This window comes from Dryobates pubescens, chromosome 36 (assembly GCF_014839835.1).
Source record: "Dryobates pubescens isolate bDryPub1 chromosome 36, bDryPub1.pri, whole genome shotgun sequence".
NCBI classification, from domain to species: domain Eukaryota; kingdom Metazoa; phylum Chordata; class Aves; order Piciformes; family Picidae; genus Dryobates; species Dryobates pubescens.
Window position 1 is genome coordinate 7,984,382 of NC_071647.1, and position 27,216 is coordinate 8,011,597.

At 50.3% G+C, this 27,216-nt stretch overlaps 2 protein-coding genes across 2 annotated transcripts; both read left to right on the forward strand.

The window, feature by feature from the left end:
* Positions 1-1,828: 1,828 nt before the first annotated feature.
* Positions 1,829-2,767, forward strand: LOC104299632 (olfactory receptor 49-like). The gene has a single exon (XM_009899811.1). It carries the CDS (start codon positions 1,829-1,831, stop codon positions 2,765-2,767), a length of 939 nt encoding a protein of 312 aa, XP_009898113.1.
* Positions 2,768-9,989: 7,222 nt separating this feature from the next.
* On the forward strand, positions 9,990-26,746 carry LOC104299630 (olfactory receptor 2AP1). The gene is made up of 2 exons (XM_054176879.1): positions 9,990-10,937; positions 26,570-26,746. Exons 1-2 carry the CDS (start codon positions 9,990-9,992, stop codon positions 26,744-26,746), a joined length of 1,125 nt encoding a protein of 374 aa, XP_054032854.1.
* The last annotated feature ends 470 nt before the right edge of the window (positions 26,747-27,216 follow it).

Here is a 27,216-nt window from a genome sequence, read left to right on the forward strand (position 1 = left end):
TCTGCTATGAGGACAGACTGAGGGAGTTGGAGACAACCTAGAGAAGGTCATGAGCAACTCTGTCCAGCTTTGAAGTTAGCTTTGCTCTTAGCAAGGGATTGGCCCTCCAGAGGTCTTTGCCAATCTCATTTCCTTTGTGGTTTGATTCTTTTCTTGCTGTTCTTCAAACTTCCACAGATGTTCTCCCAGGTGTTGGGCTGATTTCAGTACCTAATTGGTCCCTGAGGTTTGGCTTAGCACAGCAATGCCACATTCTACTGCTCCTATAAAAAGGAGCCGAAAAGAGATTTATTTGGCCAAATTCAAATGACAAAGTTAACACAGGAGAAACACCAGACTCAGGATCCTTTTTGAAGCATCCTGGGGTGTTGTGGGTATACTGGTGACTATTTGGACCATTTCTTAGAGTTTGGATGTGATACTTTGGAGCGAGGGAAATATTAAGGGGTCTATGGCTTGGAAAACTGAACTTCCAGTCTTCAAACCAAAGGCTTTTAGTGGTTGCTAAAGGAGTTTCTTGTTTTAAGGGACCACTGTCAGCTTCCCTAGTTCCCTAGTTTTTTCTTTTTTTGAGAAGGGGTTTGTTTTGGTTTGGTGTTTTGTGAGCTGGTGCTAAGGAACTGTGTTCGGCTGAAGAAGGCTATTAAAGGGGAAGGATTTGAGAATGATGTGATAAGCAGGGCTGTAGTATCCTACCATTTTGCTGAGCATTTTGTAAGAAGCTTGGAAGTAAGAAAATTGAGTGGCCTGTTGGATGTGGACTATGAGCTCTCTAAGATGTGCTTACTCTCCCTGGTAGCTCATTGTGTTGGTGTTTGCTTTGCTCATGCAGACATATCTGAAATGAGTCTGAAGATGCAAAGATCCAGACACAAGAGAGGAAACCTGGGAGACCTGAGTGCAAAATGAGACATTTGTTTCTTTGTTCAAGGAGGCCTGGTGTCTGGGAGGAAAGGAAGGACAATGCAGTTGGAAACCCAGAGGTGAGGTCTTGCAATCCTGCAGGAAAAGAACATGCTTGAAGTGCATCAGCCAGAGTGTTCAGGTTCCACTTCACTTCCACAGGGCAGTGGTGCCTGTTGCAGTGCAGGTAGCACAGTGCCCTGACCAATGCACAGGTCTGACTTTGGGGTAGGATGCTGTAAGGTGAAAGGATACTTGGAGACAGCTGCTCTGAAGAAGAAAGAATGACCCTCAGCATCAGAGCTGATCCACTGGATCCCCTTTCTCCCTTTAGCCTCTTGCTTAGTGTGGTGTTTCTCCAGGTCCCTTTTATATTTGTCTGCTTGCAGGGGCAACCTGACAACCTACTCAGCTCTTTTTCCCTGTGAAGTCCCTCCCTCCTCTCTCTTTTGCTATCTCATTCTTGCTGCAGTAATTTTCTCTTTTGCAATACCGCTGTGTCCAGCAACCAGTCTGATCTGCTCCGGTGTCAGCCTGCATGTGCCTGCGGTCCTGCAGCACTGCTTTTGAATTCATTCCAGCTGGGAAGCCCTTGGGCACTTACTCCAAGTACTCAACTGTGTGCCTTTGGTTTTTCTCTCTGATGGAGGCTGAACGTTGTCAGTGCGTTCCAGGGCTGTAACAGTTTCTGCGTGCTCTACTGAGGGCAAACTGCACCAGTCATACTAACTGGAGTGAGAGCTGACTGCTACAGACAGCTATGTGAAGAGGATTGCGACTGGCTCCTGGGGCTGCTCCTCTCTTTTACAAGGGATTGTCACTAGTACTGCCTTTCAATGTTCACCAAGACAAACTGCTCTGTTGTCTTCCAGTAGTTCTCAAGAAGGGCCATTTTCTTTCTTTTTCTGACAGCAGTGGCACCTCAATGAACCACACAAGAGTGGTGGAATTTGTCCTCTTGGGGCTGACCAACAACCGGCAGCTGGAGATCATCCTCTTTCTGTTTCTTATGGTTGCCTACGTCTTGATCTTGCTTGGAAACATCACTGTCGTCAGTGTCACTCTGGTGAGCCCTAGCCTTCAGACTCCAATGTACTACTTCCTCAGAATTTTTTCCCTGCTGGAAATCACTTTCACCACCACATTCATTCCCAGCACCCTCTACAGCCTTCTGACAGAGAGGAAGAGGATCTCCTTGCCTGGCTGTTTCCTTCAGATGCTGCTTTTCTTTTTCTTGGGCACCTGCACTTTTTTCCACATGGCAGCGATGTCCTTCGATCGCTTTGTTGCCATTTGCCTCCCGCTGCATTACACAACAATTATGAAGACCAGGTTTTTTCTCCAGCTGATCCTGACTTGCTGGGCAGTGAGTTTTCTCTTGATGTTTCCCCCCACCATTATGATTGTCCAGTTGCCGTTCTGTGGTCCCAATGTCATGAACCAGTTTTACTGTGACACCTCCTGCCTGTTGCAGCTGTCCTGCACAGACACAGGGTTCATTGAAGGACTGATGCTTATCGTACTGACTATCCTCATAGTTGGTACCTTTATAGTGACTGCTGTTAGTTACAGCTGCATTGTTATCACCATCTTGCACATCCCATCTTCCACAGGTCGCAAGAAGGCATTTTCCACTTGCTCAGCTCACCTGGTGGTGGTGCTGGTATTTTACAGCACCTGTACTTACCGGTACATCCGCCCAGCACAGCGAGGTGGGCAGGACTCAGACAAAGTGCTTGCTTTCTTGTTTTCTGTGGTGACTCAGATGCTTAACCCTTACATCTATTCACTCAGGAACAATCAAGTCAAACAAGCCTTGAAGGAGAGCATGCTGAAGGCATTTTCTAGCTCCCTAAGGCAGTAGCCCATCCAAGTGACCAAATTGTTTCCAGATGTGCCATTGGTGTTGTGTAACTGAATTAAAGATGCTGATTTCCAAAGGCTTGTGCCTTCTGCCTGTTATGTAGTTCCTTCTGTTAGCAACCAAAATACTCTAACACAGAAAGGATCTTCTAGGCCTCCAATGTCCTGACTCAGCTTTGTCTGCATACTTTTGCCCCTTGCTCTGGTGGGTTAACCTTGGCTAACAACCAAATTCCCCCCAGCTGATCACTCACCCCTTTCAACCCATGATGGGACAGATCAGGGGCAGAAAACAGGAAAAAAAGCAAAACCAAGAAATGTTGTAGGTTGATATAAAGACAAGGAGATCATTTACCAATTACCATCATGAGTAATGACTGAACAGAGAACTTGTAGAGCTCAAGAGGAAAAAGAAATGGTATGAAAGAATAGCAGGTTTGGCAGGAAGATTACAGAGCTATGATTTGTATGTGCAGGAAGAAGACACAAAAGGCCAAAGCTCAGAGTTGAAGCTGGGCAGTGCTATATCTGACAACAAGAAGGGTTTGAAGTCCATCAACAGCAAAAGGAGGTCCAAAGAAAACAGTGTACTGATACTTGTTGAAGATGGTCACCAGACTAATAGGGTTGAAGGTAAAGCACAAGTATAAAATCACAGAATCATGTAGGTTGGAATAGACCCTTAAGATCATCGAGTCCCAGCATCAACCTAAGACTACCAAATCCACCACTAAACCATGTCTCTAAGTGCCATGTCTATATGTCTTTTAAACTCCTCCAGGGACGGTGTCTCCACCTCTTCCCTGCACAGCTGTCCCAGGGCTTGGCAGTCCTTTGGGGGAAGAAATTGCTCCTGAAGACCAACACAAAGCTCCCCTGGTGAACTCAAGGACATTTCCTCTTGTTTTGTCACTTATTATCAGGGATAAAAGACCAAGCTGCACCTGGCTCCTTTCAGGGAGTTGTAGAGAGCAATGAGGTCTTCTCTTAGCCTCCTTTTCTCCAGACTAAACAGCCTCAGGTCCCTGAGCTGCTCCTCACCAGCCCTTCTCTCCAGACCCTTCACCAGCTTCCTTGCCCTTCTCTGGCCCCGCTCCAGCCCCTCAACATCTTTTTTTGTAGTGAGGACCCCAAAACTGAACCCAGCACTCAAGCTGTGGCCTTACCAGTTGTGATGGGTTGAGGCAGAACCCCTCCCCACCACGAACAAAAATAATGACTCAGACAAAGGGATTGCAAAAGTGATAGAAAGTTTAAATGGAAAGCAGTGAGTGTGTACAGAGAGCCAGAAGCACAGTGACACAAGAGATCCCAAAGCACACCCAGAAATATCCTATCCCCACCTGAGGGTACACCCAAGACCCCCAGGGCTCCTTCTTCCCTCCCCCCTCCACTGCTAGGCTAGTCTCACCCGGCCAGGTCTGAGACTGCCCATCCCCCCGTGGCCTTGGGCCAAGCCAGGCCAAAAGGCGGGAAGACATCTCCCCCAGTTACTGGGTGGTGGTGAGGGAACAAAGAGGAGGTCCCAGACACCCCACTGAGATAGAATACATAGAATAGAATACATAGAATAGAATAAACCAGGTTGGAAGAGACCTTCAAGATCATCGCATCCAACCCATCAACCAATCAAACACCACCCAAACAACTAACCCACGGCACCAAGCACCCCATCAAGTCTCCTCCTGAAAACCTCCAGTGATGGCGACTCCACCACCTCCCCAGGCAGCCCATTCCAATGGGCAATCACTCTTTCTGTATAGAACTGTTTCCTAACATCTAGCTTGAACCTCCCCTGGCGCAGCCTGAGACTGTGTCCTCTTGTTCTGGTACTGGCCGCCTGGGAGAAGAGACCAACATCTGTCTGTCTACAACCTCCCTTCAGGTAGTTGTAGAGAGTAATAAGGTCACCCCTGAGTCTCCTCTTCTCCAGGCTAAGCAACCCCAGCTCCCTCAGCCTCTGCTCATAGGGCTTATGTTCCAAACCCCTCACCAACTTTGTTGCTCTTCTCTGGACTCGTTCCAGCAAGTCAACATCCTTCCTAAACTGAGGGGCCCAGAACTGGACACAGTACTCGAGGTGTGGCCTAACCAGTGCAGTGTACAGGGGCAGAATGACCTCCCTGCTCCTGCTGGCCACACTGTTCCTGATGCAAGCCAGGATGCCATTGGCCCTCTTAGCTGCCTGGGCACACTGCAGCCTCATGTTCAGCCTACCATCGACCAGTACCCCCAGGTCCCTCTCAGCCTGACTGCTCTCCAGCCACTCTGACCCCAGCCTGTAGCTCTGCATGGGGTTGTTGTGGCCAATGTGCAGAACCCGGCACTTGGATGTGTTAAATCTCATGCCCTTGGATTCTGCCCATCTGTCCAGCCTGTCGAGGTCCCTCTGCAGAGCCTCTCTACTCTCCAGCAGATCAACTCCTGCCCCCAGCTTGGTGTCATCAGCAAATTTACTGATGATGGACTCAATGTCCTCATCCAGATCATCAATAAAGATGTTAAAGAGCATGGGGCCCAGCACTGATCCCTGGGGCACACCACTGGTGACTGGCTGCCAGCTGGATGTGGCACCATTCACCACCACTCTCTGGGCTCGGCACTCCAGCCAGTTCCTAACCCATCGCAGTGTGCTCCCATCCAAGCCATGGGCTGACATCTTGGCCAGGAGTTTGCTATGGGGAACGGTGTCAAAGGCCTTGCTGAGGTCCAGGTAGACTACATCCACAGGCCTCCCCACATCCACCAGGCGGGTCACGTGATCATAGAAGGAGATCAGGTTGGTCAGGCAGGACCTGCCCTTCCTAAACCCATGCTGGCTGGGCCTGATCCCTTGGCCATCCTCTAAGTGTTGTGTGATTGCACTCAGGATGACCAGTTCCATAATCTTTCCTGGCACTGAGGTCAGGCTGACTGGCCTGTAATTCCCTGGCTCATCCAACCGGCCCTTCTTGTGGATGGGCACCACGTTGGCCAGCTTCCAGCCATCTGGGATCTCTCCAGTGAGCCAGGACTGATGAAAAATCACGGAGAGTGGCTTGGCCAGCTCATCTGCCAGCTCTCTCAGCACCCTAGGATGGATCCCATCTGGTCTCATGGACTTGTGGGGGTCTAAGCTGCTGAGGAGAGCTCCTATCACTTGCTCATGGAACACAGGGAAACTATGCAGCTCCCTGGCTCCTGCCAGCTCTGCAGGCCAGCTGTCTGGTAGACGTTCTTTCCCGCTAGTAAAAATTGAGGTAAAGAAGGTGTTAAGTACCTCTGCCTTTTCCTCATCCTGTGATACAACATTTCCCTCCATGTCAACCAAGGAGTGAAGGTTGTCCCTGCCCTTCCTCTTGCTATTAATATATTTATAGAAGGGCTTTTTGTTGTCCTTCACATCAGAGGCCAGTTTGAGTTCCAAATGTGCTTTTGCCTCCCTAATTTTCCTCCTACATGCCCTAGCAACCTCTTTAAACATTCCATGGGTTGCCTCACCTTTCTTCCAAAGATGATACACCCTCTTTTTTCCCCTTAGTTCTGTTAAAAGTTCATTACACAACCAGGCTGGCCGTCTGCCCCAGAGGCTCATCTTCCACCACATTGGCACAGCCTGTTCCTGAGCCTTCATCAGTTCTTTCTGCCTGACAGCAGTCATGAAGGGGGCGGCTGTTCTGAAGAATCTCCACAACAGGAAGCTGCCAGGGCTGGAGGGCAGCTGCTGAGGGGATTATTCCATCAATCCCCCCTGCCTCACACACATTGTTTTGGAAGCTGCCTTTGCACTGGCTGCTGAGGCCTGCATGGCTCCACGTGTGTGAATGTGAAGGCCCCTGTCAGGAGCAGCAAAGGCCAAGCTGGTCCACAAGGGAAAGTGAGTTAGTATTCAGTATCACTAAGGTTGGAAGAGACCTCAAAGATCATCGAGTCCAACCTGTCACCACAGACCTCATGACTAGAGTAGGGAGGACACTAGTGCCCACTGCAGGCTTGAACTCACGACCTTCCCCATTAAAGGTCTTATGTGCCACCAACTGAGCCACACCAGGGGGCCCAAGCCGAGTGCAGCGGGAAGGTGGATGGAGCAGTGACCTGACCAACAAGGAACCAGGATGCTGAGAGGTCAGGGTCAGGACTGGGTCATGGGAGAGTGGTCAGGACCAGCCCATGGTCACCCAGTAAGTCAGGTAACAGAGGGGCAGGACTTTGCTTTCTTCACAACAGCTTTTAGTCTGTATCAGTATCACTAAGGTTGGAAGAGACCTCAAAGATCATCGAGTCCAACCTGTCACCACAGACCTCATGACTAGAGTAGTGAGGACACTAGTGTCCACTGCAGGCTTGAACTCAAGACCTTCCCATTAAGCGTCTTATGTGCTTCCAACTGAGCCACACCATACACTGCTTAGCAGTAGTGCACACAGCCAACTGAACTGCAGTAGGCTCATTTGCCTTAAGTCCCACTGTTTGCAAACCTTCTTCATAAAAGTTACAATTTATTCCATCTATGAGCATTCTGTTCCTGTCTGCTTTCAACAGCAGTGCACACAGGTGTTCACAAAGTGAGGGCATGCAGGGAGCTTCAGTAATTAACTCAGGTTTGAACATGGATGCTGAGAGCTTGAAGTCTCTGCTCTGTTCCTGTCTGGTTTAAGAGGTCAAATCCAGCTGGCAATGTGTAAAATAGCTGTGTCTGTGCAGTGAGAGCATAGAAGTCAGTGCTGGGTTAACCTTGGCTCTTGCCAAGTGCTCACCAAACTGCTCTGTCGTTCCCCTGTCTCAGCAGGACAGGGAGAAAAAACAGGATGAAAAACTTGTGAGTCAGGGTAGAGGCAGTTTAGTACAGAAGGAAAGAGTGCAGACAAAAGTCAAAGGAACAACAACAAAGTCAATTATTCTTTATTTGCCATCAGCAGGCCAAGCCCAGCCCCTCCCTGGGACACAGGACCTCAGTGCCCCGCAGATAAAGACCTTCACAATGAATGTGCCCCCTTCCTCCTCCTCTCTCTGAGCATTTCTTGCTGAGCAGGATGTCAGATGTTCAGGAATCTCTCTTTGGTCAGACTGGCTCAGCTGTCCCAGCTGTGTGCCCTGCCAGCCTGGTGCCCACCCCCAGCCTACTGGTCTTTAGGAGGAGGGATTGGGGTGAAGATTCAGCCTTGGTGGTGAGCACTGCTCAGCAGGAGCCCAAAAACTCCTGGGTGAGCAGCTCTCTTCCTGCAGTCACAAGGTGCTTACAGGGCTGTAAGGGATGCTGTGAGGAAGTGAACTTTCTCCCAGCCAGACTCAACCCAACATGTGCAGAACACAGCAAGGAAAAAGAAATCATCTTCATGGAATTATAGCCATGGAGGAACAAGCAGCTTCTTGGCATGTTGGCTGAGACAAAGGAAGAGAGAAAAGAAATACTAGAGAAACAGGGAATGACTTGCAAAGATCTTAGTTCAGATGGAAAATTCTCTTCCCCCTGCTCCAGGTGTGTCAGAGTCTGAAAAATCTGTAAAACTTGAAGCATTGTGAGCTGTTGTTGCTGAATTCCCAAATGCAGTAATGCCAAGGGGCACTTGGTATTCCAGCAGGAAAAAGAAGCAGTGGGACAACCAACCACAACTGCTCTCAGCTCCAGGTGGGGGTTCACCTTCCAGCAGTACACAGGCAGGCAGAGCAGGGCCATGGCCATCTGGGGAAGGGCTGTGCAGTGGAAGCCCTGATTGAGCTGCAGAGGAAAAGCACTTCAGGTAGGGCTGCATCACAGCAGACTAGGCTGAAAGATGTTTCTAAGAGGTAAATCCTACTGCTTTTGGTCAAGTTAGAAAAGTTCATTTTAAAGCTCTCTTCTATCCTTTAAGGTTCCTGTAGGATGAAAATATTCTGGTGGACATCAGCACACAGGCTGTGAAGGAAATAGTGGCAGGAGGGGTGAATTGGTGTATAATCAGCTGTGCCTGTTAGACAGTCACCAGAGTGCAGCTGAATGCCAGAATCCCTCAGGTGTTTCTCCACCTTCCATTTGCATAGAGGATTTTGGGGTAAGAAGGGCAGAAATGCAGCTGACAGCCTAAGCAGGCTGCCAGCAGGAGCTCCAAATGCAAACTGTCCTGCAGCAAGGGAGTGGGAAATTTCCCATAGTCTTTCCTACTGACAGAGAGGTTGTGAATCCGGAATCATTTTTATTCTCTTTGGAAGTGTTGCTCTTTTGGATGTTGTCTGACCAAAGTGCCGATGTTTCAATATGATTGTCCAGAACCAGGACAGTAGCAGCCCATGGTCGAGAGAGTTCCTCTCACAGTGCACTCAGAACACTGCACAGAATTCTGTGCCCAGATTGTGTCTGCACTGAGGTCAGTTGTGTGTGCAACAATCTCCAATTTAACAAAGTACCACCAGGTCACTGGCACAGCACTTCCTCATTTCTCAGCCCTGTGTTCTTTTAGCTTCTGGAGGAAGGCTTTAACAGAAAGCAAAACACACACAAAAGCAGATGCAAGGAAACCCTCAAAAGAAAACCAAACTACAAACCCCTACTAAGCCCTAAAAACCACACCACAAGACTGGAGAGGAGAGGAGGGGGTGGGAGAGAGACAGAAGAGAAATTGAGGTTTTCCTAACTAAAATAAAGAAGACTTCTCATCATTTGCTGCACAATCTGTCATATTTCCTTGGTATGCTGTCTGTCATCTTGGGTGATGGAAGGGTCACCTGCCCAAGAGCGACCCTGTTCCTTTCTTCTGACTGGAGGTTCCTACATCAGAGCTTGTTTCTGTTGGCTGGATATGGAGCCGCACTTCCTGACCCTGCAGGTTTCAACAAGCATTGCCAGCTGAGGTAAGGCAAGCAGTCAATATCTTCCTGAGCTTTTCCTGGGGATTTCTGGTCTTTACCAAGTTCAGTAGCCACAGACACTCAGCAGTCTGTCCAGGTATTAGAAATCGTACAGTTCTCCACAGGTGTATTGGTCTGGTGCAGGTGATCCAAACCGCCTCTGCAGTTCTGTGTTGTGCTTTCCAAACCCAAGGAAACAAATGCTGTGAAAAGCGTGCATAAGACAAAATAAATCACAGTTATAACCTCTCATCTATTATGGTATGCAGGATGTTCAGAAAGAAAGTTAGCAGCACAACCACACAATGGTAGCAAGAGCATCTTCCTGCTGTAATCACTCAATGGTCGTAGGCCAATAATTCAATGTGGTGTTTGATGCTCTGTTCCAGGTCGGGATGGGTTCTGTCTCAGCTGGGTACATGGCAGATGGGGACTGCAGAAACGAAACCGTTGTCTCGACATTTATGCTCCTGGAATTTGGAAGTATCCCAGAAGTACAATCTCTTCTCTTCTTCCTGTTCTTCACGATCTATGTCATGACTGTGATTGGCAACAGCCTCATTTTAGTGCTGGTGGTGGCTGACCAGCACCTTCACACGCCCATGTACTTCTTCCTGTGCAACTTGTCCTGCTTGGAGATCTGCTACAGCTCTACCATCCTGCCCAGGATGTTGTCCAGCTTTCTGAGTGGGGACAAGAGCATTTCTATTGGCAGCTGCATCACACAGCTTTACTTCTTTGGTTCTCTAGCAGTCACTGAGAGTTTTCTTTTATCGGCGATGTCCTATGATCGGTATTTGGCAGTCTGCAAACCTCTTCACTACAGAGCTGCCATGAGCAGCAGATTCTGTCTGCAGCTTGTGGCTTGGTCTTGGATGAGTGGCTTGCTGGTTATGGCCATCAGCTGCTTCCTGATTTTACAACATTCCTTCTGTGGTCCCAGGTTTATCAACCATTTCTTTTGTGATTTCACTCCATTGATCAAACTCTCCTGCTGTGACACCAGCCTGACTGAGATGGTGGTGTCCATCCTCTCATCACTATGTGCACTACCCCCTTTCCTACTGACCCTGGTGTCCTACACCTGTGTCATCACCACTGTCCTGAGAATGTCTTCTACCACTGGGACACAAAAGGCTTTTTCCACCTGCTTTTCCCACCTGATTGTTATTACTGTTTTTTATGGAAGCTTAATAACTGTTTACATCCTGCCAAGAACCAGGACTCTGAGAGCACTGAATAAAGTCTTCTCTGTTTTCTACACTGTTGTGACTCCCCTGCTCAACCCCCTCATCTACAGTCTGAGAAACAGAGAGGTGAAGGATGCTCTGTGGAAAGTAGTCAAGAAATGTGAAAATGTCCTGAAGGTCAGAATGTTCTGTCCATTTTCTTGCTCTGGAAGACAATGAAAGAAAATAATTTATGGTATTTGAAGGAAGATTCTCCTCTTTACATTTTCAGCACTCAGAGCCTGGTTACTTACCCCAGACTTTTCACTGTCCAGTTAGCTGATCTCACCTGCCTGAGCTGCCCTAAAGGGAGGAGAAAAGGTCATCTCTCTGCTTACCTGGCCCACTAGTTCTGATTTCAGCATCTAATTATTCTCTTTTACTCTGCTCTGGTGAGGCTCCACCTCAAATACTGCCTCCAGTTCTGGTGTCCCCAGCATAAGAAGGACACAGAGCTGGTGGAGTGTGTCCAGAGAGGGCACAAAGATGATCCAAGGCCTGGAGCAGCTCTGCTGTGAGGCCAAGCTGAGGGAGCTGGGGGAGCCTGGAGAACACTCCAGGGGGACCTTAGAGCTGCCTGCCAGTACCTGAAGGGATCCTGCAGGAAGGCTACAGAAGGGTTTTTCATAAGGATGTCTAGAGACAGGAGAAGGAGCAATGGTTTGAAACTGAGGCAGAGCAGGGTCAGACTGGAGCTGAGGAAGAAGTTCTTCAGTGTGAGGGTGGTGAGACTCTGGCACAGGCTGCCCAGGGAGGCTGTGGCTGCCTGCTGCCTGGGGGTGTTCAAGGCCAGTTTGGATGAGACCTTGAACAACTGAGTTTAGTTGAGAGGTGTCCCTGTCTATGGTGGGGAGGTTGAAGTGGATGATCTCTGAGGTCCCATCCAACCTAAGCCATTCTGTGATTGCCCAGAGCAGCTGATTGCAGTCCCTCTCCTCTGAGCAGTCACCCATTTCACTTAAGAGTCTTTGAGGACAGTTGATTCTTAGGTGAATAATTGAGATTTAGAGAGTAACTTTTTTTTGTGCAGTTAAGGGCAGGTCAGAGGAATGAATCTGATTCAGAGGGAGCAATTTGGTCTCTGCTTTAGAGTAACCACACCAGCATGACTTCAGCTGTCTCAGTGACACAGCTAACTGCATAGCCAGAATGTGGCACACTGGAAAAAAATGAAATGACAGGCTAGTAACTCTGAATTGGTTATGTTTTAGACAAGTCATACTCATACGTGTTTGTCATTGTTGTCTCAGCTGTTGCCAGCCATTAACATGAACTTACTCCACACATTTTCTCTCCTAGACTCGACATTGATGGAAAATGTAAGCACAAGGTCTATGGAGATGCCTCAACCAAAGTCCTCCTATAAGATGGTTTTGTAAGGAAGCAGATACAACCTTTTTGATGCCATCAAGGGACACAATTAAGAGCGCCTTGGAAGGTGGGAAGGTATTTTCATCTCATCCAGGCATACACACTGCAGTTATCAACCTGAGATAATCATCTAGCTTGACTTGAGGACTGCCTGGGTGAGGCTGTTGGGACACTGCACAACAGGCTGAAAGATGCTTTTGGTCAAGTTAGAAAAGTTCATTTTAAAGCTCTCTTCTATCCTCTGAGGTTCCTGTAGGTTGGAAATACTCTGGTGGACATTGGTGCACAGGCTGTGAAGGAAATAGCAGCAGGAGGAGTGAATTGGTGCACAACAGTGAGCATCTCAACATTAACTCAACCACCACAGGGGAGAGCACCTGCTTTGTGCGTACCAGCACGTGAGCAGCTGAACCACAGCCACGGAGTCAATTCTGCATTAATACCTTGGGATGCAAAGATGGCTGAAGAAAGAGAACTGTCTTCAATCATCACAGAATGGCTTAGGTTGTAAGGGACCTTAGACATCATGCACTCCAACCTTCCTGCCATGGGCAGGAATGCTTCGCATTTCCCTTGCACAGTTCTCCTCAGGACACTCACCTTCTCAGGTTGGTCACTACAAATTGCCTGAGATTTTAACATTCCTTTCATATTTTGTGTCTGTGGTTCAGATGCCCAAGCCACAATCTGTCACCCCAGAGGTCTTGAAGAATCAACAAAGGGAAATTTACACAAACTGGTGATTTCTTTGGCCTTTTGTGGGAGTTCCCTGCAGGACAGGCTGAGCCATCCTGTCTAACATCACTGTTTAAAGGCTTTTGCTGCAGCAGTTTTCTTTAGAAGCTTAAGGAGAGTGGGTTTCCGAGGCAGCTACCCTCACATATTTCATGACCCATTGCAAGCCAGGACTCTGCAAAGTGCAGCGGCGAAGTCACTCTTTCCACCAACAGGACCTCTGCTGATTCTCCAAGGATGGCATTTGTAAAGATGTCAAAATTTCCACTTTGCCACAGTATGTGCTTGGGACTGGCAATTGAACCTCTGCAGGGGGAGATTTGCCTTTGTTCGAAGTAGAGAAGGCCATGTTTGGTCTGTAGCTTGGAGAAGAGTGGAAACACCTCGTAACTGAAGGAGAGAAGCTGGGCACAGTCTGCTTGGATGTGTTAAAATATTGTTTTGCTCTTTTAACCTATTGTATGCCTTAATCACAGGCATGCCAGTAGAAAAAGCCAATTGAGAGGTGACAGCTGTGCCTTCTGACAGGCTAGAGAACCTTGCTGTGCAACTTAATAAAGGCCTTCACCTGTTTACATCTTGCCCTATGAGCTGTGCTCGGGGTGAATCGAACATCTATATTACAACAAACCTCATAAGACTTAGGGTAGTCTTTGCAAAGCATTTTTTCCCTGGGGACCAGGACTCATCTGAGCAAAGTGCCTCCAAAACAACCTTCACTGCAGCTAGGCAGCCCAAGATTCCCCTTGGAGCTGGTGAGGAGAAAAACATGGCTCACGTGGCTCAGTTGATCTCTTTTAGATATTGAAGGAGCAATCCATGAGCATAACCAAAATAAAGCAGTGTGTAAGTTGGCTGCCTGAAGACAAACATCTACCCTGGGGTAGCCAAAAGAATTCTCTGAGGCTTACATATGTAATCCAGAACATAAGGGATACCTACAGCTGAAGGCTGAGTAAGATATGCCCCAGCACCTGCTGACAACAGACATCTGTTGAGGGAACTGAGTGTCTCCTTAGCACCTTTTCAGATGGTTTGTGGTGTGTTGTGTGGCTTCCAACTGTGTATCCAAAAGGCTGCCTGGCTTTAGACATTTGTGTAAATCTCATATCCTGTAGAAGATCCAAAGTGATCTTACTGCTCTCTACAACCCCCTGAAAGGAGGTTGGAGCAAGGAGAGGGCAGCCTCTTCTCCTTGGTGGCAAGAGACAGGAGCAGAAGAAATGGTTCCACATTGTGCTATGGGAGGCTCAGGCTGGATGCTAGGAGATATTTCTGCCCTGGAAGGGTTCTCAGACATTGGAAGAGGCTGCCCAGGGCAGTGCTGGAGTCACCATCCCTGGGGGTGCTCAAGCAGCCTGTGGAGGTGGTGCTTAAGGATATGGTTTAGTGTCAAACCTTCAGGGCTGGGTTGAGGGTTGGACTAGAGGTCTCTTCCAGCCAGATGTATTCTGCAACTCTGTGATACCAGAAGAGGATTCTTGAAAAACTTTCAAGCTCCTTTGTCCTCCATGGAAGCTTCCCACAGAATCCCTCTCAATGGAGCTCTGAGGGAGCTGAAGTTTGCTCACCTCAAATCTCTAGTCAGTGCATGTGGCAGTCCTCTGCAGATGCTGTGGATGTGTTGAGCTGTACTCAGCGCAGTCAGCAGAGGGGGGACTCAGCTGGGCCTTAGGCACAGAGCACCCTTTTAGCTGTCCCCCATCAGATTATCCAAAAGGGCTCTGGTTTTTCCTGTACTGTATCTAACCACCTGATGTAGATGCTTCCTTCTAGTGGCCCTGCACTTCTCAATTCAGCACTACACAACCTCAACATCAAGTTGTAGATGCAACCAAAACTTCTGTTTAGGGGACAAAGCTCCTAGAGTATCAATATCCTTGTGTCACCTCTTCACTTCTCGTGCTGTAAAGTCTGGATTCTTCATGGGAGGTAGCACCACATAGGGAACCAATTCTCTCAGTGAGCTCCAGAAGTGAAGGGGTGAGGGGAAACATGGCTATGACAGACAGTGATCCTAAAGGCAGTGACCAAGGAGATCAAACTAAGCTGAGCAAAGCACCTGACAAAGACCTTGTGCCAGCCATACTGAGGGAATTTCATGCTGAGGAGCATGTTCCTCATGATCAGAGGGAAGCTCCTGTGTTTCGGTTTGTGCCCATTGCCTCTTGTCTCATTCTGTCTTTTGCATTCCCTCACATTAGAATAGAGTAGACTAGAATAGAATAGACCAGGTTGGAAGAGACCTTCAAGATCATCACATCCAACCTATCATCCAACAACACCTAATCAACTAAACCATGCAACCAAGCACCCTATCAAGTCTCCTCCTGAACACCTCCAGGGATGGTGACTCCACCACCTCCCCAGGCAGCCCATTCCAATGGGCAATCACTCTCTGTGTAGAACTTCCAGCTAACCTCCAGCCTAAACCTCCCCTGGCACAGCCTGAGACTGTGTCCTCTTGTTCTGGTACTGGTTGCCTGGGAGAAGAGACCAAGCCCCACCTGGCTACAACTTCCCTTCAGGGAGTTGTACACAGCAAGAAGGTCTCCCCTGAGCCTCCTCTTCTCCAGGCTAAGCAACCCCAGCTCCCTCAGCCTCTCCTCACAGGGCTATGCTCCAGACCCCTCCCCAGCTTTGTTGCCCTTCTCTGGACACCTTCCAGCAAGTCAACCTCCTTCCTAAACTGAGGAGCCCAGAACTGGACACAGTACTCGAGGTGCGGCCTAACCAGTGCAGTGTACAGGGGCAGAATGACCTCCCTGCTCCTGCTGGCCACACTGTTCCTGATGCAGGCCAGGATGCCATTGGCCCTCTTGGCTGCCTGGGCACACTGCAGCCTCATGTTCATCCTACCATCGACCAGTACCCCCAAGTCTCTCTCTGCCTGGCAGCTCTCCAGCCACTCTGACCCCAGCCTGTAGCACAGCATGGGGTTGCTGTGGCCAATGTGTAGAACCTGGCACTTGGATGTGTTCAATCTCATGCCGTTGGACTCTGCCCATCTGTGCAGCCTGTCGAGGTCCCTCTGCAGAGCCTCTCTACCCTCCAGCAGATCAACTCCTGCCCCCAGCTTGGTGTCGTCAGCAAATTTGCTGATGATGGACTCAATGGCCTCAACCAGATCATCAATAAAGATGTTAAAGAGCATGGGGCCCAGTACTGATCCCTGGGGGACACCACTGGTGCCTGGCTGCCAGCTGGATGTGGCACCATTCACCACCACTCTCTGGGCTCAGCCCTCCAGCCAGTTCCTAACCCAGCTCAGAGTGCTGCTGTCCAAGCCATGGGCTGACAGCTTGGACAGGAGTTTGCTGTGGGGGATGGTGTCAAAGGCCTTGCTGAAGTCCAGGCAGACTACATCCACAGCCTGCCCCACATCCACCAGGCAGTCACCTGATCATAGAAGGAGATCAGGTTGGTCAGGCAGGACCTGCCCTTCCTAAATCCATGCTGGCTGGATCTGATCCCTTGGCCATCCTGTAAGTGCTGTGTGACTGCACTCAAGATGACCAGTTCCATAACCTTGCCTGGCACTGAGGTCAGGCTGACAGGTCTGGAATTCCCTGGCTCATCCAACCGGCCCTTCTTGTGGATGGGCACCACGTTGGCCAGCTTCCAGTCTTCTGGGACCTCTCCAGTGAGCCAGGACTTGTGAAAATGATGGAGAGCTTGGCAGCTCATCTGCCAGCTCTCTCAGCACCCTAGGATGGATCCCATCCAGTCCCATGGACTTGTGGTGATCCAAGCAGCTGAGGAGATCTCTAACTACCTCCTCCTCGATCACAGGGGAACTATGCTGCTCCCTGACTCCATCTGCCAGCTCAGGAGGCCACTTGTCCTGCAGACAACCTATCCTGCTATTAAAAATTGAGGCAAAGTACCTCTGCTTTTTCCTCATCTTTTGTTACTACATTCCCCTCCGTGTCCCCCAAGGAGTGGAGGTTGTCCTTGCCCTCCTCTTGCTATTAATATATTTGTAGAAGGATTTCTTGTTGTCCCTCACAGCAGAGGCCAGTCCAAGCTCTAAATGTGCTTTTGCCTCCCTAATTTTCTTCCTACAGGACCTGGCAACATCCTTAAACATTCCATGGGTTGCCTCCCTTTTCTTCCAAAGATGGTACACCCTCTTTTTTCCCCTTAGCTCCTTCAGAAGCTCTTTGCCCATCCAGGCTGTCTGCCCTGGGGCTCATCTCCAGCACATTGGCACAGCCTGCTCTGAGCCTTCAAGAGTTCTTCCTGGAAGCAGCTGCAGCCTCCCTGGACCCCTTTGTTTTTCAGGGCTGTTTCCCAAGGAACCTTCTGAGTTAGTTCCTTGAGTAACTTGAAGTCTGCCCTCCAGCAGTCCAGAGTGGAGTTCTTCTTGCTGCCCCTCTTAGCTTGACCAAATACTGAAAATTCAATTATCTCGTGGTCACTGGCCCCTAAATGCCCTCCAACCACCACATCGCCCACTAGCTGGGTTGGGGCAGATCCCCTCCCCACCACAGGCAGAAATAAGGACTCAGACAAACAGATTGCAGAAGTGATGGAAAGTTTAAATAGGAAAACAATAAAAAACAACAATGAAAGTTTTACAGAGACCCACAAGCACCGTGACAAAAGAGAGAGATCCCAGAACATACCCAAGAACATCCCATCCCCACCTGGCGGTACACCAAACTACCACCTCCCCCCCCCCCCCAGGGCTCTTTCCTCCTCACTCCCCAACCCAGCCTTGGGCCTGGGCAGGCCCAAGGGAGGCAGCTCAGCCATTTTACCTAGGCAGCAGCAGGGGACAAAAGAGGAAGTGAAGACCCCGCATGGACATTTTATAGGGGAGCAGGGCATTATGGGAATGGAATACCTGGTTCCCTGTGACCACCCCCTGGACTGGGCCCACCCCTTGGGACCTCCCAGGTGTGGCCTGTGCAGTGGAGTCTGGGCCAGCACCCAGCCTAAACCACCACACCAGCCCTTCCCTATTGGTGAAGAGGAGGTCAAGCAGAGCCTTACCCCTGGTAGGCTTGCGCAGCACCTGGGATAAGAGTGGCTGAGAGCTGCCAAACAGAGAGGGACCTGGGGGTGCTGATTGACAGCTGCCTAAACATGAGCCAGCAGTGTGCCCAGGTGGTCAAGAGGGCCAATGGCATCCTGGCCTGCATTAGGAATAGTGTGGTCAGCAGGAGCAGGGAGGTCATTGTGCCCCTGTACTCTGCATTGGTTAGGCCACACCTTGAGTCCTGTGTCCAGTTCTGGGCCCCTTAGTTTAGGAAGGACATTGAGACACTTGAACGTGTCAGGCTGGTGAGAGGCCTTGAGCACAGCCCTATGAGGAGAGGCTGAGGGAGCTGGGATTGTTTCGCCTGGAGAAGAGGAGGCTCAGGGGTGACCTCATTGCCCTCTACAACTCCCTGAAAGGTGGTTGTAGCCAGGAAGGGGCTGGTCTCTTCTCTCTAGCAACCAGCACCAGAACAAGAGGACACAGTCTCAAGCTGCATCAGGGGAAATTTAGGCTGGACCTGAGCCCTAGGCTGTCCTTCAGGTGCGCAGTTATTGCTGCCAGGATAATCTGCTCCATCGCTTTCCCTGGCACTGAGGTCAGGCTGCCAGGCCTGAAGTTTCCAGGTTCCTCCATCCGACCCTACCTGTGGATGGGGACCACACTGGCCAGTTTCCAATCATCTGGGACCTCTCCAGTGAGCCAGGACTGGTGGAAAATGATGGAGAGCAGCTTGGCAGCTCATCTGCCAGCTCTCTCAGCACCATAGGATGGATCCCATCCGGTCCCACGGACTTGTGGGGATCCAAGTGACTCAGCAGGTCCCCAACTAATTCCTCATGGATTTCCAGGGCATTGCACTGCTCCTCGACCCCATCACCCAGCTCAGGAGGCCACTCGTCCTGAACTCCTGCCTTGCTGTTAAACATTGAGGCAAAGAAGGTGTTCAGGACCTCAGCCTTTTCCTCATCTTCAGTCACAGTGTTCCCCTCCAGGCCCAATGAGGAGTGCAGCTTCTTCTTGCCCTCTTTTTAGCATTAATGTATTTATAAACATGCTTTTTATTATCTTTCACAGCAGTGTTCGGCTTGAGTTCCAGCTGGGACTTTGCCTCTCTAATTTTTCTCCTATATGTTATAACAACATCCTTAAATGTATCAGGAGAGGCCTTCCCCTCCTTCCAAAGGTGATACAGCCTCTTTTTTCCCCTTAATTCCTCCAGGAGCTTCTTGCTCACCCAGGCCCAGAGCCTTCCCCTCGGCTCATGTTCCCCTGTTCCTGTGCCTTCAAGAGCTCCTGTTTGAAGTAGCTCCAAACATCCTGGACCCCTTGGTTCTTAAGGGCTGCTGCCCAGGGCACTTTCCGAATAAGATGCTTGAACAAGCTGAAGTTTGCCCTCTGGCAGTCCAAGGTGAAGATTCTGTTGGTGCTCCTCCCTATCTCCCTGCATATTGAAAACTCCACTAGCTCATGATCACTGCACCCTAGACAGCCTCCCACCATCACATCTCCCACCAGACCAAAGTCTATTAGGTTGTTCTCTAACGAGCTTTTCATGGAATGTATCTGGTTGGAAGAGACCTTCAAGATCAACCAGGCCAAGCTCCCACCCAGCACTGAAGGGTCAACAGCAAACCATCGAATACATAGAATAAACCAGGTTGGAAGAGACCTTCAAGATCATCACGTCCAACCCATCAACCAATACAACACCACCTAAACAACTAACCCATGGCACCAAGCACCCCATCAAGTCCTCTCCTGAAAACCTCCAATGTTGGCGACTCCACCACCTCCCCAGGCAGCCCATTCCAATGGGCAATCACTCTCTCTGTGTAGAACTTCTTCCTAACATCCAACCTAAACCTCCCCTGGTGCAGCCTGAGACTGTGTCCTCTTGTTCTGGTACAGGCTGCCATGTCCCTAAGCACCAGGTCCAGACACTGCTTGAACACCTCCAGGAACGGTGATTCCAGCACTGCCCTGGGCAGCCTGTTCCAATGTCTGAGAGCCCTTCCAGTGAAGAAAGATTTCCTGAGATCCAGCCTGAGCCTCCCCTGCTGCAGCTTGGAACCACTGCTTCTGCTCCTGTCCCTTGCTACCAAGGAGCAGAGGCTGTCCCCTCCTCACTGCAACCTCCCTTCAGGGAGCTGGAGAGAGCAAGGAGGTCTCCCTCAGCCTCCTCTTCTCCAGTCTGAACACCCCCAGCTCCCTTAGCTGCTCCTCACAGCCCAGGGGCTCCAGGCCCTTCTCCAGCCTCACTGCCCTGCTCTGGACAGTCTCCAGCCCCTCAGTGTCCTTCCTGGAGTGAGCGGCCCAGAGCTGAACACAGCACTTGAGGTGTGGCCTCCCCAGTGCTGAGCACAGGGGGATGGTCACCTCCTGTTGAGCATGAGCCAAACTCTACAGCCAGCAGGCAGTTTGGGGGAACATCTCCATCTTGGTGGCAAGGAGAATTCGGTAGGATGGACGTGGCCAGGCTGTGGCAGCAGAAAAAGAGGCCCTAGCACATGGAATGATTTAGCATGGTGGCAGCTGAAAAGGGACCCCTTGATGCTGAAACAATCTCACTTAAGCTGCAGAAGTAGTTCACATTCCTAAACTTAATGAAGTTCCTGCTTAATGAACCTGATCTCCTTCTACACAAGGTGACCTGCTTAGTAGGTGAGGGGCAGGCTGTGGGTGTTTTCATCTGCACTTTAGTGAAGTCTTTGACACCGTTTCCCACAGAATCCTCCTGGAGGTACTGGCTGCTCATGGCTTCGATGGGTGGAGGCTTTGCTGGGGTAAAACCTGTCTGGATAGGCCCAGAGAGTGGCGGGGAATGGAGTGAAATCCAGTAGGCATCTGGTCACATGTGATGCTCCCCATGGCTCAGAACTGGGTCCAGGGATGTTTAACATTATCAGTGAGGGCACTGAGGCACCTGCAATAGGTTTGCAGATGACATTAAACTGGGTTGCAGTGTTGATCTGCTGGAGGGTAGGAAGGCTCTTCTGAGGGATCTGGGCAGGCTGGATCCACAGCTGAGGTGAATGGGATGAGGTTCAACAAGGCCAAGGGCTGGGGGCAGTGCATTTTGGTCACAACAACCCCAGGAAGGCTCCAGGCTAGGGGCAGAGTGGCTGGAAAGTTGCCTGGCAGAAAAGGACCTGGGGGTACTGGTTTACAGCAGCTGAAGAGGAGCCAGGGAGTGCCCAGGTGGCCAAGAATGCCACCAGCATCCTGGCCTGGATCGGCAATGGTGTAGGCAGCAGAAGTGTACTGTGTTTGGCTGAGCTGGAGTTGATGCTCCCCAGAGCACCTTCCTAGTGCTGTGTTTGGCAGTGCTGTATCTGGGTGTTGATACCACAGCAGTGTTTTGGCTGCTGCTGAGCCCAGCACCCAGGCTGTGCTCTTCCAACCTTTCCCACCCCAAGAGTACACTGAGGAGTGGGCAAGATCTTGGGAGGGGACACAGCCAGGCCAGCTGACCCAAGCTGACCAAAGGAGTATTCCATGCCAGGTGACATCAGCTCAGGCAGAAAAGCTAGGCAACAGAAGGCAGTGTGGGATATTTGTTGACGGCATCTGTCCTCCAGAGCAGCCACAGAGCCCTGCCCAGGAGTGACCTAAGCACCGTGCAGCTTGATGGGCAGCAGAGAACATCTCTGATTTGCCTCCACGAGCAGCCTTTGCTTTGGCTTTGCATTATTAAATTGCTTCTATTCATTACAGGCCTCTTGATGTATTTTCCCCTCTCCCCTGTCCATCTAAGAAGGGAAGTGGTAGAGCAGCTCTGGTGGGCATTTGGCCCTCACCAGGTCAAACCACCACAAGGAGCAGGGCAATGATTGTGCCACTGTACTGGGCACTGGTGAGGCCATGGCTTGAATACTGGGTTCGGTTTTGGGTCCCTCAATGCAAGAATACTGAGGGGCTGGAGCAGATCCAGAGAAGGGCAATGAAGCTGGTGAAGGGTCTGGAGAACAGGGCTGGTGAGGAGCCACACTGGCATCACTGAGATGTGGTGGGATGGCTCCCATGACTGCAGTGTGGCATTAGATGGGTACAGGTTCTTCAGGAAAGACAGGCAGGAGAGGAGTCCATGAAGCTCCACCTGGGGACAGAAGAAGAGGTGACAGAAAGCTGATGGTGAGCGTTAAAGGGCAGGCAAGGGGAAGTGACATCATAGTGGGGATCTCCTACAGGCCACCTGACCAAGAGGACTGAGTGGATCAGGCCCTCTATAGGCAGAGAGGAGCAGCTTCGCGGTCACAAGCCCTGGTCCTCCCGGCAGATTTCAACCACCCTGATGTCTGTTGGAAGGCTAACACAGCAGGGGACCAATCTGAGAGGTTTCCGGAATGCACTGAGTTTCTTCCTCCAGGTACTAAAGGAACCCACATAAAAGATGCTATGCTGGATGTTGTCCTCTCCAGCAAGGAGGGGCTGGTGAGCAATGTGAAACTTAAGGGCAGCCTTGGCTGCAGCAATCATGAACCAGTTGATCTGAAGATCCCCGAGGTGTCAAAGGGGTGTCAAAGAGGGTGTGAAGCAAGCTCACTACTCTGGGCCTCAAGAGAGAAGACTTCATCCTCCTCAGGGATCTCATTGGCAAAATGTCCTAGGATAAAACCCTGGAGGGAAGAGGGGCCAAGAAACAAGGTCAATATTCAAGCAATATCGCCTCCAAGCCCTGGAGCAGTGCATGCCAAGAAGGAAGAAGGCAGGCAAGAGTGCCAGGAAATGGGCATGGGTGAAAAAGGTGCTCCTGGAATTTCTTGGGCACAAAATGAGAGCCTCTAAGGAATGGAAGCGAGAACCGGCCCTGCGGGAGGACAACAAAGATGTCCAAGGGATCAGAGGGACTTGAACAGGTCAGAGAGATGAGCCCGAGCCAGCCTCAGGAGGTTCAACAAGGCCATGTGCAGGGACCTGTGTGGGAACCCAGGGGTGGTAGATGATAAAAGGCTTTGCTGAACTTCAGACCTGTGTGAGAATGGACGGGGGCTGGCAGTGTGTCTGGAGCAGACGGAGAGCAGGTGCTGAAAGCCACCTGTGGCAGTGAGAGTGTAAGCGGCGGATTCGAGGATCGGTAGGCTGTGGGAAAGGGAAGTAAAGCAGGTACAAATCTCTCCATAAATAGCCACCTGTCCCACAGGTCAGGGCCATCTGACCACCTGCAGCAGTGGCCACCTCTCCACAGGCTGGTCCGTCAGCTTCTATTTCAGCTTGTTGTGGTGGGACCACCAGGATCGGGCCCACTGCATTTCACAACACTCATGAATGGAAGTCCTGCACCTGGGTCAGGCCAATCCCAAGCACAACTCCATGCTGGGTGAGGAGTGTGTTGACAGCAGCCTGGAGGAGGCTTTGGGGTGTCAGTTGGTGACAATATCCCCAGGAGCCAGCAGTGGTCCCTGGCAGCCTAGCAGGCATCTGTGTGCTGAGCTGCATCCAGAGCAGGGAGAGCAGCAGCACAGGGAGGGGATTCTGGCCCCTCTGCTCTGCTCTGCTCTGCTCTGCTCTGCTCTGCTCTGCTCTGCTCAGACGCCACCTGCGGCACTGCCTCCAGCTCTGGGGCCCCCAGAACAAGAAGGACCTGGAACTGTTGTAGAGGGTCCAGAGGAGTCCACAAAGATGATCAGAGGGCTGGAGCACCTCTGAGAGCTGAGGCTGTTCAGCCTGAAGAAGAGAAGGCTCCAGGCCTTCCAGTATCGGAAGGCGGCTACAAGAAAGCTGGAAAGGGCCTTTTTATAAGGGCTTGTAGTGATAGAACAAGAGGGGGCGCATTGAAGCTTGGGGAAGGGAAATTTAGACTGGAGAGTAGGAAAAAGTTCTTTAGAGTGAGAGTGGTGAGACACTGACACACTTTGCCCAGATGTCTCCTCCCTGGAGGTACTCAAGGACAGGCTGGATGAGGCCTTGAGCAACCTGGGCTAGTGGAAGGTGTCCCTGCCCATGGCCAGGGGGGTTGGAACTGGATGACCTTTGAGGTCACTTCCAACCCAAAGCATCTTGTAAATCTATGAAGCTGTGAGTTCAGATGGTGTGGCTCATGGAGGTGTCAGCAGTGTGTGTTGCAGTCACTGTGTCCTGGCTGATCATTGCAGCTGGAGCCTGGGAAGCAGGACCTGTGTACATGCCAGAGTCTTGGAGGAGCAGGTTAGGAGAGGTGGTTTCATGACCTTTGCTTTCCACATGCCCTGTGTGTAGACTGCTGAGTGAAAGGACCCCCTGGCACCTGAGGGTTGCTGTTTGACTTCTGTAAGGGCAGTGTGAAGCAGGAGAAGTCTGTGGCTTTCTGTGCTGCCTGTAACCAAAGTCTGTTAGTTTGTTCTCTAACGAGCCCTGGTGGGAACACGTTGTCCAACTCGTTTCTAGTCCTGCATCTCTCCCCGGGCTCCATTAAAGCTCCAAGTAACTTTCGTCTCTGCTTCTGGCTGTGGTCTCCTCAAGGTAGTTTGCCAGATTTTGCCATAGCTACAAAGCAAGTGGGAGGAAGCTGCACATTCCTCAAGGGGCTCATTAAGAAGCTGGCAGCCAAAATGAGCTCTGCCTTTGCCTTTCTGCCACTCCCTGCAGAGCTGTGAGCCTTGTGGGGATCATTGCAGAGATGTTTCCAGGAAAACCCAGGGCACCAGTTTTGTTTGTCCTTTGTTTTAATCATGTGTGACAACAAGAGTGGAGATGAAGCAGTTCTGGAAGGAAATCAGTTCATCTTTGCTGCTGGAAACCAGGAAGAGAGAGGAAAGCATCTTGGTGGTCAAGCAGCAAGTGGCCAGAGACAGGCTTGGATTCATGTGCTGGGGATGGGGCAGCTCTCCTTACAGTCTCTTCTCTTGTCACCACCACCCAGTGTCAGAGGCCTTCTTTGCCAGGCCTTGTTCTGCCCTAATTAGCACTTGGTACCTGTCGTTGCGCTCACTGTGCATAGGGGCAGGAGGGATATTCACCAGCATGGCAAAATCATTTCAAGGCCTTTCTTTTGATGAAGGATAGTAATGAAAAGAGTCATCTCTTTCACTCTGGTCCCCCTGAACTCCATTTCCCTCAGGACATGAACCTGCAAAGAGCTCCTCAGTGGAGATGGGCAGGTGACAGAAATGTTCAGGAAGCATTAGGATAAGAAAAGTTTAACCAACAGAATGAGCAGAACTAGATTACAATAAACTGAATGCAGATGCAGAAGAGAATGTGATGGGCTGGCCAGATGGGCTGGGTTAGCAGAGGGAGAGGACAGCTGGGCCTTGGCTTGCCTGGCTCAGGAGCCACAGAGTGACTGACCGAGGGCTATGATTAGGAGCATTGACTCGGGATGGCTTTTGTTCTCTAAACGTCATCTGTCAGCATTTCCATGGTGGGAACATGGGAAGCTATAACAAACGGATTTCAGGTGTGAGCAATGGATTCAGCTGGAGCAGAGGTGGTTTATGGTGCGCTGATGAAGGAGATGGTCTCACATCTGTAGCATTTACAGGCTTTGGTCATTGATGTCACACTTACAGGAACCCATCTTATTTAAGCCTTAGGAAATAGGAATGGGTCTAATCCCACCTAACATCAGTGACTGGATTCAGCACCTGACTCGCAGCTCTGTGTAGGCATCTGAACCCAGGTGTTAGGAGCTGTGTGCAGATGGCCTTTCCTGGCCTACACTAAAAGACCACAGCAGGGGTAGTTAGAAGGCATCATGGACAGCCAGAGCTATGAGGTGTCCATAGCTTGTCCTGACCCAGGGCACTGCCAACAAAACAGCGACCTGGGAAGTTATTGGATACTACTAATGGCAAATGGGGAGTAGGAGCTTAGCAGAGCTAAGGTAGAAATTGCCAGAACAACCATGTCATAAATATCAAAGAAGTCTTTAACTGTAGCAAACCCTGGGTGTGAGGAAAGGGCAAGCAGGGGAAACTTTTGACATGAGAGGGGTGGCCAGTGGCAAAGGGGAGGAACTTGAAGGAAAAAAGAATATCAGGTGAAGCAATCATGGGATGTTGACTGTTTGATACATCTGTCCAACCACCCTCCTCTTGATCAGTAAGTGTGGAACAGAGGAATCCTGCTGCTGTCATGACCACATCTGTCAGGTTGGGAGACCTGGTGTCTTCTTCAGTTTGGGGAAGGACCAGATGGGGACAGGCAAGGCATTCTGACTTCCTAGCGAGAAGCTCTCTTCTGCTGCCATCTTGTGCTAGTTTAGATGCTCTGGACTACAGCATGGACAGGACCAGCATGAGAAGTAGAAAATCCTTGGAGTTGATGAGCAGAAAATTCTTTAAAACTAATTCCCGAGTTTCACAAGACAGCAGAGTAACAGAGCTGATGAGGAGATGCCCAACTGAATGACTTGTAAAAGCATTTAATCCAAAATCAGGTAGTAAAAATCAAACAGGATGCAAACCCTCCTCGGCCACAAGCATTACCGAGTGCCCTGCTGCGAATTCAAACTCAGCAAAGGACGAAGGAAGGGTTGAGCCCATTTGAAATCTGTTTGGAAGACCTTATGCAGTAGGAACTCTGGACCCTTCCGAACCAGGGCAATGCAGAGAGGCAACGTTGAACAAGTTTGTTCAGCAGATTGATAAGCACCTCAGCATTGTTACCAAACAGGTGCCTGGAACCCATGTGAGAGGGTTAGACAGACCAGGCCATGATGTGGAACCTGGAGACTATGTCTATGTCAGGCCTCTTTCAGAGAATCCCTCTGGAGCCCAAGTGGACAGGCCCATCTCAGGTGTTACTGACATCCTTCACAGCCATTAACATCAAGGAAGAAGCTGCCTGGATCCACCACACCCGAGTCAAGAAGACTTCACTGGGAGAAGGGAAACTCGAATCCCAGGGACTCCTAAAGCTCAAGCTCTATGGATAGTTGTGGCCTGTTTGTTGGTTAATACTACTGAGGGATGGGAAGGAAATATGTATTTAAATGTTAGTCGGGAACTGGCTTTGCAAACTGCTGGATATGCACTGAACTTCCCCAAGGCCAGATGAGGACCCTGCTATTTGGGGTAGCTTCAGTGAGTTGGACACGGGGGCCACCAGTCTGATAGCGGTTTCCAGAATTCTCAGCATGGGAAAGATGATTCAGAAATCATTGCTCAGCAGCTGACACAGTGCAGCATCTGCAGGAGGAAGTCAAGGCTGCGAGTGGTGTGTCAGTGCAAACCAGGCTGGTTTGGCTATGGTTGCAGCTGAAAGGGGAGGGGGCTGTGCCTGGACTAACAGCAATTGTTGCCCTTCTGTAGATAAGCCAGGACAAATGAAAACTGATGTACAAAACATATGGGAACAAGGTAAAGTACTGCATGAGGAGAGCAAGGATGATAGGTCATATGGATT